A 13,725-nucleotide genomic window follows, 5' to 3' on the forward strand; every position below is an offset into this window, starting at 1 on the left:
TGGTTTTCAATTATTTTACTATTTGATTTAACATTTAGCATGTTTAACATGCAGTTTTAATTTATTCTCTGTTAAGGTTTCACTTATGCTTAACATAGCCAAATATGCATAAACGCATGTTTATATATATGAATGCTTAGCTAGAAACTTCTTTTGTTTTGGCGCGTGCCAACATATGTATGTATGTGTGCACTTAACAGATCTTTGAATTGCACATATGGATGTCCTGCTCTTCCTAATGATTAATGCATATGTATGTCTATTTGACTTTAAACTGACTCTTTTTCAACTCTTTTGTGCGCGCTGTGTACAAGTGATTTTGAAATTTGATTTTGTTGTGCTACCAAGTGTTCCATTTTAAGATAATTAGTGTGACTAGTGTTATTAAATAGTGTTTAACATAAGACTCTAGGAAGGCATATATACTATAAAAATATATGTTTTAAAGTGCGAAAGCGTATTTGTTTAATTTGGCGCACTGCAGTGCACTCTGCTTTTATGTGCGTGTGTTTCATGATTACTTATAAAAATAATAACAAATATTTGTATAAATTATAAAATATATATACATTCGTACGTAGCTTAATATAACATATGTACGTAACATTTGCAGTGTTTGAGTTTGCCGTGTTTTACAAGTCTTTAGGATTTTTAATTTTATACAAAACCCCAACCTTGCCAAATTTAAAGCATAATCTGAGGACTTATTTCAGAGTTTTTTATTTTAAAATAGCAATTTAATAGTTTTAATAGATTTTAATCTGTGCTTACGCTCCCTCAGAAGATCTAGTGATAGAATTTATAAATTTGTATCTAGATTAGGATATGAGTCCTCTTAAATTTGAATTCGTCTGCAACCAATGGTGCTACACATATTGATTGGGCGACGACAAGTATTTCTGATAACAGGGCCAACGCACGCACCTTTAAGACTATATATAGTCACCATTGTGTCCGAAATAGTGAGTTTTAGATGATAGATTTTTGGCGATCTTTATATTTATTATATTAAATCTTTAAGCTATATATGAATATATATTTTTATTTTGTATTATTATCTGTTATTTTGTTTTATTACTATTATTATTATTTTAGGTTTATTACTATATGTTCATATATATAGATATATATATGCATATAATTTTATCTGCGTAGATAGCAGATATAAACCATTTTTGGGGAACTTTGGGGTCGCTTAACGTCATTCAAGTCGACTCAAAGGTCCATTACAAGTGTAATTGCCAATACGTGGTGTTCCCTGGGTGCCGATAAAATTTTTAATATTATCGGAAACAAATTCGAGGGGCGACAAATTTATGTAGGCTTATATATAAGAATTTAAGGTTATCTTAAATGTTATTTAATTTTTAGAAGTGGCTGCTTTTGGATAGTAAGTACGGGGTCTCCGACAGTCGAGTATGCTCGCCTGTAGCACCGACCGACTAGTTTTTTTAAAATTTTTTAAATTTTGTCCAGATCGTTTGCCTGGCTCTGATATCTTTTCTTTAAACATTTGTTGTGCAATTTATACAATTTATAAAAACAGTTTGCGCACATTATTACAACAATTATTATTAACAATGTATGTATAAGCTTTAAATCATTGCTATTTGACTCTACTTTATTGATAACATTAGCAGTGGAATCCACTGACTTAACATCTACTATTCCCATTTTGGGTATATATATTTTAAAATTGTGTTTGAAATTGTTTTTTATGTCATCCGAAAATTTGTCTATTGCATTATTTTGCATCTACGTTTACAATATCCTGCCTATTTTTTCGTATAGCTTCACAGGCTACACTTCTAATTGGACGGAAATGGTTCCGCGCAATTTTACAAATTTTATTTAATAATTTTAATTTTAATTTAGAAGTAATGCTGCTCCAGTTGCTTCAGGCGTTATAGATGTTCCGGATGTCCTCCGCGTCAGCTGGTCGTCGCCGGTTTGGCTACGCTGACGCTCCTTCGTAGGCGAAAGTGGCGGAGTGCCCCTCTCGCTGTTGACTTTACTGCTGCTGATGTCCGGGGCCTATTGGCTCAGGCGGGGCCGGTGCCGGTCTTCGCACTGGTCCTTGGTTTCCTGCATGTGGATTTGCATGCTGGGGCGTCTAGTGGTCCCTCGCAGTCGTTTGGGCAGAGGTTGGGCTTCTTCGGCAACGGCTTTGGAGATGGTGGTTTATTAGTTATGTTGTATTGATAACTTTAATATTTGCTGAGTGAGTGGCAGTATTGGGCTTTCGTTGCTGGAGGCTTTCTTTCAGAAAATCAAGTTGTTCGGTAAGTTTTTGCGCTGTTGCCCATGCGGGCGGCGGCTTATTTGTATATAATAGCCACTTAATGTGTGCTATTCTTTTATTGATCTTATTTTTCTGACCTCCGCGTTTGCCCATTACTGCACTCTACTCACTCAGACTTTTCGGTTTCCATCCAATCCGTGCTAGCGCTTGTTGCTTGTTGTTGTTGTTGCGGTTGTCGTTGCCCTCTTGCATTTATTCCATCGATGATCCTCGTTGATCTCTGGTCTCTTGATCGTTAGTCTTCCTGTCACTTCACTTTTTCACTTTTTTTTTTTTAGTGACAGTGAAACTGTCACGGTCGCCATGTAGTATGTCAAACACAATGCTTTTGTTTATAGTTATTTATTGATTAGGAAGCAGCGAAGGTGCCGCTTCCAACGTTCAGTTGAATCTGTTCTTACATAGTTCCTTAAGGTCTAATTAAACCTAGGTCTCGTTGCTGCGCTGCCCACAGTTGGACAGCAGAGAGACGGTTATGTATATTATGTATTATATATATGTAAATATGCTCTCTTAAGCTGGAGCGCGAAGGTATATGCATACACTTGAGTTTGGTCATGTGGTCGGCGCGTCTAACAGAATGCTGACACTTGCACTTTCTGTGAGCGAATTACCAGTTCCTTGCTGGTGTATCCAGGTTCGTCTTTGAGCTGATCCTCTTGGTGTTGCTTTATGTTCAGTATTATGTTAAATGTTCATTTGAATATCTTTTAGGTTTAAGAAAAAGAATAAAGACTGACTGCCTCTGGCAAGATTTGAAATCCAAGTGTACAGAGTTTATTTCGTTTTCGCCTTTCGCAGAGGCTCTGTGGCTTAGTATATAAGGGAACAAAGTATATGAATATAGAGCTATGTAGGGGCTAATGTATTACGAAACCGCTGAGTCGGCTTTACGCCGGATATCGAGTCCCAGATTCAATGTTGTTTACATTGAATCTCAAGTGTGTTGCGTCGGCGGTTTATGCTGTGGTAGACAATGTAGTCAAGTTGTTGCGATGGACAAAGTAATGTCCGGGTTGAACGACATGGACGTTTAGTAGATTATTGACATTGTTCGAGGGGGCTTAGGAGGGGGTAATGTAGGGCGGTTGGCGGTAACTCCTCCCCCCTTAACTTGGAACGACGGCCATAATGAGGGCATGGCAAACGAAGGCATGGCAGGAGTGACAACGGGATCCAGGGTGGCAGGTGTGAAGATAATCGCTTTCTTCTTGAAGATCCATGCGAGGGTCGTGACTAAGCACAGGATTCCGATGAGCACATAGACGGTTGTCAACTGTACAGTGGCCTGGTCTTTTATCCGAATTATTTATAGGTCGTTCTCCATGTCGCTTAGGTGAAGGTCTTGGAGATTCAGCTCTTTATTTTCGGGTATTGTAGTTAGGTTGTGGACATGTGGTAGATTGATCTCGATTTGGTCTGTTATGGTGGTGGCGGCATCGACGAATTTGATACCGTCCGCGAAGATTGAACAATTCTCATAATGGATGACCATGGAACCGCTGAAGGTCTTGTCAGACATGCAGTCAGAAGTGATATTCAAATTTTTGGCGTTGAAGATAAGCAGTAGTCCTTTTATTGGTACGAAGATTTGTGGTTGATTTCCGCCGTCGATGATGTTGCACGTTGCTTTGCTATCGTTGAGTAGATTGTATAGGCAATCGGGATTGGTTGGTGTTGCCGGGGTTTCGCATACATGTAATTTGCCCAGTTTAATACAAGGTGAATTTAAAATCTTAATTTCTAACTTATTTTTAATAATATATTGTGGGAGTATTACAAATTTAGTGTTATTAAATGGTAAGGGTATTAGGCGGTAATATTGATATTCGTGTTTTGATAAAATTGGTATTTTGATTTTGAATATAAGTGTTTTGTTTATCGTTGTGGAGTCTAATGAAAGTATATTATACATTTCATGATCCAATTCAATTTTAATATTTTGCTCTAGTAGCAACTGTTTTATGTTGTAAATCTCTTTTGAGTTAAGAATATATTTTGGTATTATTTTTAGTTTGGCAAATAGCAGGCTTTCCGCTAAGTTATTCAAATGATTATACAATATGTCAATGCTGTAATTTATTCGGTCAACGTTTTGGAGAAGTTGAATGTTATGTTGTTCTGAATCTATTTCTTTAAAAATTTTATTTTGATAAGTGTTAATAAAATCATTTATCATTTCCTGTTCAGTGTTTATATGGTTTGTGATATTCTTAAATCTAATTAATGTTTCTATTTGGAATTTTTGATCGAGTTCTAGATTTTCGCGGAGGTTTGCCAAGTCCTTATTTATTTTTGTTTCGTCGTCGGCATCCATATTGCCGGAGACGAATTTCACTATACTACCTAATCCATTAATTAATCCCCTCTTTGGTCTGTTACTGTTTGGTAATAACGTGTTTAATCTTTCTAAGACTTGATGTATTTTTTCTTTTAGTGTATTTTTTAAATCAGACAATTCCTTGTCATTAGGCAGGCTATTTATTACTGTCAAAATTTTTCCCGCTGTTTCTTCGTAATCGTTTAGGTGTATGACATGGTTTATAGTTTTAAATGAGTTTACTGTTCTAGCCGATCCTAGGTTGACTTTTATTAACGGCTGATCCTTATCCAAAATGTCGATTAAAAGTCGTTGTCCGTGCCCTAGTGTCAGCCTGTAAGAGTTTGTAAAAAATTTTTTTGTAACTGTTAATATAAGCGATCAATTAAGTAGTGTGATTAAGTGTTGTTCATTGTTTTTGTTATTTTCCTTATTTTCTGCTTGTGTAGTTTCTGTCTTTTTGCAGTACGTATTGTTACCCCGTTATCTATAAGAGCTTTATGTTTACTAAAACGAGGTGTTATTTTGTTTCTTCTATTTTCTTTCCTAAATATCAAGTTACCTGCTGGTATGTCGGGAGGGACTGTCCTGGATTCGTTTAAGTGTTCCGTCCGTTTATGGGTCTGATTTTGCATGTTTGATTTAACGATTGGGTAAAGTGTACTTCGAAATTCATTTAGTTTTGTTAAATAGTCATGTTCGTTATTGAACTTAATTGTCTTGTCAAAAATGTGTGTTCGTCCACTAAATAGTTCAAAAGGAGTGAGATTAGTGCTAGAGTGGATGGCGTTATTGTAAGTAATTATGCTTTCGTCAAGAATTTCGTCATGGTCTTGGGTTAATTTCAATTCTTTTCTCTTATTAAGGATTGTTCTGTAAATTTCTGTTAGTGTTGAATGCAACCGCTCAACCGGCGAATTGCTGCTTGATCGTTGGAAGGAAGTGATATGAAGTTCGATATTATACTGTTCCAGGAAATCCTTAAAAATTAATCCCGAAAATTCGGCACCTTGGTCGAGTATTATTTTCTTAGGTATACCAAATTGTTTCATAAAATCCTTAATGGCTTTCGTAACGCTAACAGCATTCCTATTTGTAAGTGGATAAGCTTGTGCAAATTTAGAAAACTTATCAATTATTGTCAAATTGTAATTGTTGTTAATAGTGTAAATGTCTGTGTGGATGATATCTAACGGACCGTTCGGTATTTCAGGTAATACGAAAGGCGGCTTCTGAGGCTGTCTGTCGTACTTAAGGGTAAGGCATACTTCACAGTCTCGGATTATTTGAGAGATTTTATGTTTTAACTGAGGGGTGTAGATTTCTCGTTTAAGGTGTTGGTATGTTTCGTCAATACCTCTGTGATTATTTTTAGTATGGTAAGTTTTAATTAAGTTGTTGGTTTCGTTCGGGTCCGTTGAGTCGGATAAGAAGGTCAAGCATCTACAGATCTTATAACGATTAGTGTCTGCGAAGTATTTTAGGTATGCTTCTTTTATTAAGTTGAATATTTCGTCAGTTGTGTATACGGCTAAGGTTTTGTTAAATACGAGTAACGACTTCAAGATGTTGGAGACCTTATTCAGGTCGAAAGAAGGTTCTGATATATAGTTACGAATTTTGTGAGTGAATGGGGAAGTTTTGGTCCAAAAAGGTGTTGCGTCGATTTTAAATATTGCTTGAATAGCGAAATTGTTAATCGGTGCTTTAACTAACGGAATGTCGGCAAGAACGGTATGGCTATCGTCATTTACACATGTGTTTGGTTCTATTCTACTAAGTGCGTCAGCAATAACATTTTGGGAACCCTTCCTGTACACTATGTCATAGTCGTATTCGGCTAATGTGTCTTTCCACCGGAGAATTTTCTGGTTTTGACCTTTAAAATTAGTCAACCAAATGAGGGGTTTATGATCAGTTATTATTTTAAATCTGTTGCCATACAAGTGTGGTCGAAAATATTTGACTGCCCAGATTATGGCTAGCATTTCTTTTTCAATTGTGGAATATCTAGTCTCTGGGTCGGTTAATGTTCTACTAGCAAAACAAATTGGTCTGTCAGAATTATCTGGTCCTTGTGCTAGTACTGCACCTATGGCGTAATTACTTGCGTCGGTTGTTAAGATAAAAGGTTTTTCAAAATCAGGGTATTGTAAGATAGGGTCATTTATAAGTAGAGTTTTGCAAAGGTCGAAAGCTTGTCGGAATTCTGAGTCTATAACAACTGATTTGCCTCCTCTGAGTTGTCTTGTTAATGGTTTTGTTATTCTGGCAAAATCTTTGATGAATTTCCTACAGTATCCTAGCAATCCCAAGAAAGATTTAATTTGTTTAGACGTTCGGGGACACGGGAATTCTTTAATTGATTTTATTTTGTCCGGGTTAGGTTTGATTCCTTCTTGAGTAACTATATGTCCCAGGAAATCTATCTCTTTCCTAAGGAAATTGGACTTTGTTACTTGAATTTTTAAATTTGCTTGACGCAATTTACGAAAAACTAGTCTAATATCTGTTAAGTGTTCTTGAAGGGAAGTGGAGAAGATTATAATGTCGTCGAGGTATACTAAACAAATTCGCCCTACCAAATCTCCTAGTACATTATCCATTACTCTTTGAAAGGTAGCCGGGGCGTTTTTTAGGCCAAACGGCATCCTTGTGAATTCGTAATGACCACCTTCTACCGAGAAGGCGGTTTTAGACATATCCTTGGAACTCATCTTAATTTGATGAAACCCGCTTGCTAAGTCCAAGGTGGAGAAATACCTGGCTCTTCCAATACTATCGAGGATATCGTTAATGTTGGGGATGGGGTATTTGTCAGCAATTTTTTTATCGTTTAACTTCCTAAAGTCGATTACTAGTCTCCACTTCTTTGCTCCTGAAGAGTCAGCTTTTTTGGGGACCACCCACACAGGTGCGCCCCAAGGGGAGTGGCTGTTTTTAATAATGTTTTGCTCCAACATTTTCTTAATCTGTTTTCGCACCTCTTCTTTATGTATGTACGGATACCTATAGGTCTTAACGTGAACCGGTATGTTGTCAGTTGTCGGGATTTTGTGCTTTACAGCATTAGAAAAAGTTAAGGAAGTATTATCGTCATAGAAAAGGTCTCGGAATTCCTTACATACTTTATGTAAGCCTTCTTTTTCCTCGTTATTCAAATGTTCAGTTTGTAAGTGGTCGGAAAAATGTGTCGCATTGCAATGGGGTTCTTCCTGTAATGCAATGCTGTGTAATTGGTCGTAAGTATGTTCGTTATATGGTATTACTTCTAATGGTTGGTCCAAACATAGGGTTTGTTCTGCGTCGGAGATATTTGTTAATTCGAGGTAACTAGATCCGTTCACAGCCGTATAAAGGCCTCCGGTTATGGAAAGGTTTGCGTCGATGTTCGTAGGGTTACAAAGAAAATCTCCCTCCTTAAGATTAACTGGGAGGTGAATGCGGTTTTTCGTCAATGGTTGTATTAAATGGAGGTCGGTGCTACAGTTAATTTCCGTAAAAATTTGGATAGTCGTAAAGGTGTTTCGAACTTAGAATCCTGCATGTTTATTTTTACTTTGTGGGACGTCAGGAAATCCATTCCTAAAAGCCCATTGAAATATGGGTGGAACTTGAAAAGTAGCAAGCTTAATTCGCCTGATTCTTTAAGTTCCGGTGGCATGGGCAAAACAATTTTATTTTTATTTCATAACTATGCAAAACGGTTTGAATTGTGACATTATTGGCCAAGCCCAATATACTGTCTTTTGCGGCGAAAATCGGGTCAAGAAAAGAAAAGGTCGAACCAGTATCTATTAAAAATTTTAAAGGCGCTTTAGTCTGGAAAACATTAAGAAGTATGTAGGAAGTGTTTTCCGTGAGTTTTTTTGTTTACGTATCCGATTGGTTTGTCGAGGCTTCCCTCTGAAAATTTTCGTTGTCATTTATATTATCGAAATTTGGGTGGGGGCGTGGCCCCGAGTTATTGTTACCACGATTGTGAGCGTCTTGTCTGGGGTTGTTATTGTTTTGTGACTGGTTGCCCTCCCGTCTGAATGGATTTTGGTTTGATGGGTTAGTGTCCCTACGGTTGTCTGACCTGTAGTTGCTATTGCCGAAGTTGGTTCCTTGGTTGTTTTGGTTAGAATTTTTGTCATAAGGTCTGGTCCTGCCTGTGCTATTGTTAGAGTTTTGAGCCCTATTTTTATTTTGGTAGTAATAACTCTGTTCGACCTGACACCACTCATATGCTTTTTCGATGGTAGTCGGGTTCCTAGCCCTAATAATTGTCCTAAGGGGATCGCGAAGTCCCATCAAGAAAGCATGAAGGCAAATGTCGTCATACATTGCTTTTTTGGTCAACGGGCTTACACCCTGGTGGCCATATGAATAAGGAAGGTTTAGCAATTGATTACTGATTCTCATAATGTCAAAGAAAAGCTTGCCTAATGGAAGTCCGTCTGGCAGGGTTTGTATTTCCCTAATGAGTGTTGGCTCGGTCTTCTTGCATGAGTACATACTGTTTAGATTTTCCTTAATGTGGTCCCATTCAAGTCTAGTATTTAGCATGTTCAATGTCTGGTCTGCTTTTCCTATTATTTTGTTTCGCAATGTTCGTAATAGCAACTGTCCGTAAGGTGTATGGTCCGTACCCCTAATCAGCATGATAATCTCTTCGACGCTAACTATGAACTTTTCCAATGTTCCCGGGATTCCTTCAAAAGTAGGTAGTTGCTTAACGAAAGCGAGAATATCGGTTGGATTGAGAGTCATGTTAATAGAAGTGTTTAGTGCGGTACTGGCATCTCCTATACCTGCCCCACTAGTTGCAGGACTATCATTCCTGACAGTTCCAGAACCGTTTCCTGAATCCATGTTTCTCTGAGTTTCAGGCATAAAGGGTTCTTCTTCCCGAATTTCTGGTAAGCTAATGCTGCTTCTAAGGGTTCTACTTCTTAGGCCTAATCTGGACTTTGTTTTGGCGACTAAACCTCTTTGGGACATTTGCAATTTCACGAAATGTTGTTTGTTATAGGCTTTTTAATATAATTAAATTTTTTTTTTTTGAAAATGTGATATATATATAGTGTATAAAATATATAAATAAATATATATATAAATGTATAGTGTATAAAAGTGTGACTTAATGTTAAGATATATAATGTTTTATAAAAATTATATTTTTTTTTTTTTTTATAGTGTACGTATGAATGTGTAATATAGTGTAATTTGCAATATAACTTATCTTTGTTATTACTTTTGTGTAGACGATATTATTGTTGCCGTCTGTAATACATGTATAATTAGTGTGTGTGTGATATAAAATATTTTGTGTGGACTCAGTGACAATAGTAATAGGGAAAAATGTAAATTTATTTAGTGCTTTTTTTTTCTTTTTTTTTTGTTTTGTTTATATTAGGGTTTTATTTTACATTTGGACGCCCACTCGAGTTTGTTGTATACAATTGAATGTATATACGGATTATGAGTGGCCCTTCCAACCGCAAAGTGCAGTTCAAGCAGAAAAAGATTGGTTATTTTTTTTGTTCTTCATAAGTGCTTTGTTTATACTTTGCATTTGACAGAGAGCGTAATTTGATATTTGCGTGGTGGGAGAATTAGGTTTATGAGTTTGCGGCGATAAGTATACAAAGTATGTACAGTAAGTGGAATAGGAAAATATCGTTTTCTATATGTGTTTGTCTACTGACGGTATCTGCACGAGATGCCCGTCAGAAACGAAAAAAATTTTTTTTTTATTTTATTTTTTTTTTGTTTTAGTAAAATTTGTTGTATATATGTATTTGCATACCGGCGGTGATCTGCACTAGATACTGGCACGGTTACGAAAAATTAATATTTTTATTTAATTAATTTGCATACCAACGGTATCTGCACTAGATGCCCGTCAGAAACAAAAAAATGTTTTTAATATAATTTGTTGTATATATGTACCACAAAAAAAACCTCTAAACGAGGTAAAAGTCTAGTGACGAAAGCAATTTCTAGACCCAAAATTTCTGATATCCAATTTTGTGACGAACAAAATTCAGTTTAATCTAAAAATTTTAAATAAAAATATAAATTAATATAAAAACGAAAATTGGCATTGTGCTGTTAAAAGGGTGATCTTCGCGGTGCCGAATGCCAATTTTCATTTTGAACTTTATCATTAATGCAGGCAAATAGTAAAATATAAAAATTTAGTTGTTGAACGTATTTCATATTTAAAAAATTTTTTTTTTTTATAATTATAAAGAAAAACTAGGGGGCCACGCCCCCTGCTCGCTTTGCTCGCGTTGCTACAGCCGAGCATACTATACTGTCGGAGACCTCGTACTTACTATGAAAAAAAAAGTTTTTCATACTAAGACTTGGATTTCACCCGATCGGTCCTATGACAGCTATATGATATAGTGGTTCCGATTAGAACCAACTTTGTTCAGGATATATAAGTCTTAAATAAATGCATATTCTATTAGTTTGGTTACGATATCTAGTAAAACAAAAAAGTTTTTCATACTAAGACTTAATATTGGAGCGATCGGTCCTAAGACAGCTATATGATATAGTAGGCCGATTTGAACCAACTTTGGTCAGGATATATAAAACCAAGTTTAATGCATATTGTATTAGTTTGGTTAAGATTTCTCATTAAACAAAAAAGTTTTTCATACTAAAACCTAATTTTGACCCGATCGGTCCTATGACAGCTATATGATATAGTGGTCCGATTTGAACCAACTTTGGTCAGAATAAATAAAATCAAGTTAAATGCATATTGTATCATTTTGGTTGAGATATCTCATAAAACCTCGTACTCTCGTACTAAAACGTGATTTCGACCGATAGAAAAATGTATTTATTCACTTAACAGGTAATATCTTCCGAACCCCTCAACCAAAGTTTATGTTTCATATACCAAAAAACGCGAAATTGTACGTATTACAACATATTAAAATTTAACAAAAATCGTTAGAGCCGTTTTGTCAGAAATCGCCAAAATGTAAGCTAAAAAACTTTATTTCACCTGTAAAATGTTACCTGAGTACTTTACAAAAAAAGTTTAAAGGTACGCCTAAAAGCCCCCAAACACACCTTTCTAATAATATATAGAACATATCTGTAGCTTCTATGGTTTGGAAACTGTTGAGGTTTCAATTTTGGATTTAGCGTTTTCCCGCTAAACTAGCGGAAATTGAAAAGTCGTAGAACAAACATTTCTAGATTTTGAAAGGAATCAATCCCCATCATTACATTTAAGCTTCTTTAGCGCTTTGATGCAAACAGACAAACAGACAAACAGACAAACAAACTGACTTTTCATTTCATTTTGAGAAGTCCACTAAAATTTTCAAATTTATTTATCTTTTGAACCAGTTATCGGATTTGGGTGATTGAGGTATCAATCGACGCGTATTTTTAAGTAGAATTTTTAAAAAATAAAAAATTTTACCAAAAAGCCCCAACGGCCCCATAAGCTGCAATTATCAAAATTTTTCCCCTCCCACTTACACCCCCGTATCTCATGACCCAGGTTGGTTAGAAAAAGTTTTAGTACGCCATTTTGTAAGTTAGAACTAAACCTGTCGATCGGTATATAGCTCGATCTGATCGGACAGTCGTAGCAAATTTTCCAACTTAGCTGTATATATAGTTAGTCGCCTTTCGCACCCTTCGTGCTGCTTTCGTCACTAACGCGAACTGCCGTCCGCAGTGATTTGCATACCGGCGGTGATCTGCACTAGATACTGGCACGGTTACAAAAAAATTAATATTTTTATTTAATTAATTTGCATACCAACGGTATCTGCACTAGATGCCCGTCAGAAACAAAAAAATGTTTTTAATATAATTTGTTGTATATATGTATTTGCATACCGGCGGTGATCTGCACTAGATATTGGCACGGTTACAAAAAATTAATATTTTTTATTTAATTAATTTGCATACCAACGGTATCTGCACTAGATGCCCGTCAGAAACAAAAAAATGTTTTTAATATAATTTGTTGTATATATGTATTTGCATATCGGCGGTGATCTGCACTAGATGCCCGAACGAAAATACAAGTTAGGTTTCATTAATATATATTATTTTTTTCGTTGAGTTATATTATTTATTATTATTTTTTTTTTTATTAATTTTCTTTTTCACAGGCGAGTTTGTTCATTATTGCACTTTTCACATTTCACTTTTCCTGCCTAGCGTTGCCACTAAGTGCTCACCTGGTAATATTACAGTGTAAAGAATAAGATAAAGTTGAATTCCATTTCTCCAGGGAACGATCCTCGGTTCTTTAATCCGGCTGCGCCAATTACCAGTTCCTTGCTGGTGTATCCAGGTTCGTCTTTGAGCTGATCCTCTTGGTGTTGCTTTATGTTCAGTATTATGTTAAATGTTCATTTAAATATCTTTTAGGTTTAAGAAAAAGAATAAAGACTGACTGCCTCTGGCAAGATTTGAAATCCAAGTGTACAGAGTTTATTTCGTTTTAGTTATAAGAAGCCTTTCGCAGAGGCTCTGTGGCTTAGTATATAAGGGAACAAAGTATATGAATATAGAGCTATGTAGGGGCTAATGTATTACGAAACCGCTGAGTCGGCTTTACGCCGGATATCGAGTCCCAGATTCAATGTTGTTTACATTGAATCTCAAGTGTGTTGCGTCGGCGGTTTATGCTGTGGTAGACAATGTAGTCAAGTTGTTGCGATGGACAAAGTAGTGTCCGGGTTGAACGACATGGACGTTTAGTAGACCATTGACATTGTTCGAGGGGGCTTAGGAGGGGGTAATGTAGGGCGGTTGGCGGTAACTAGCGCGCTGATCGGTTCAATATTCGACCACTTGGTTTAATGACCTGGGTTTTGTTTATGTAAACATTGCAACAAAGTGTTACAGTGTGTACGCTTTAAGTACTCTTGGTACAGTGGATACTCGATATATATGCATACTACACTGGTGTCGTTGGCCTCTGCTAACTTACACGTCTGTGCGTTTCAGCGATAATCAAAGACTGACTTTGGCGAACGAAAAATAATAATAATAATGCTGGTGACGTAATTTCTACGACGCAGTTCCTATCGCTGTCACAAACGCTCTCTCTCTCTCTCTCTCTGTA

At 36.3% G+C, this 13,725-nt stretch overlaps 1 protein-coding gene across 1 annotated transcript in view; it reads left to right on the top strand.

The window, feature by feature from the left end:
* LOC117782746 (glucoside xylosyltransferase 2) overlaps window positions 1-13,077 on the top strand; it is a 109,055-nt gene extending 95,978 nt beyond the window's left edge. Inside the window, exon 5 of the mRNA XM_034619783.1 lies at window positions 12,764-13,077. Within this exon, the coding sequence (XP_034475674.1) occupies window positions 12,764-12,812 (49 nt within the window). The 3' untranslated portion in view covers window positions 12,813-13,077. The remainder of the gene's footprint in view (window positions 1-12,763) is intronic.
* Window positions 13,078-13,725: the final 648 nt, after the last annotated feature.

Source organism: Drosophila innubila (genome assembly GCF_004354385.1).
Source record: "Drosophila innubila isolate TH190305 chromosome 2L unlocalized genomic scaffold, UK_Dinn_1.0 5_B_2L, whole genome shotgun sequence".
NCBI classification, from domain to species: Eukaryota; Metazoa; Arthropoda; class Insecta; order Diptera; family Drosophilidae; genus Drosophila; species Drosophila innubila.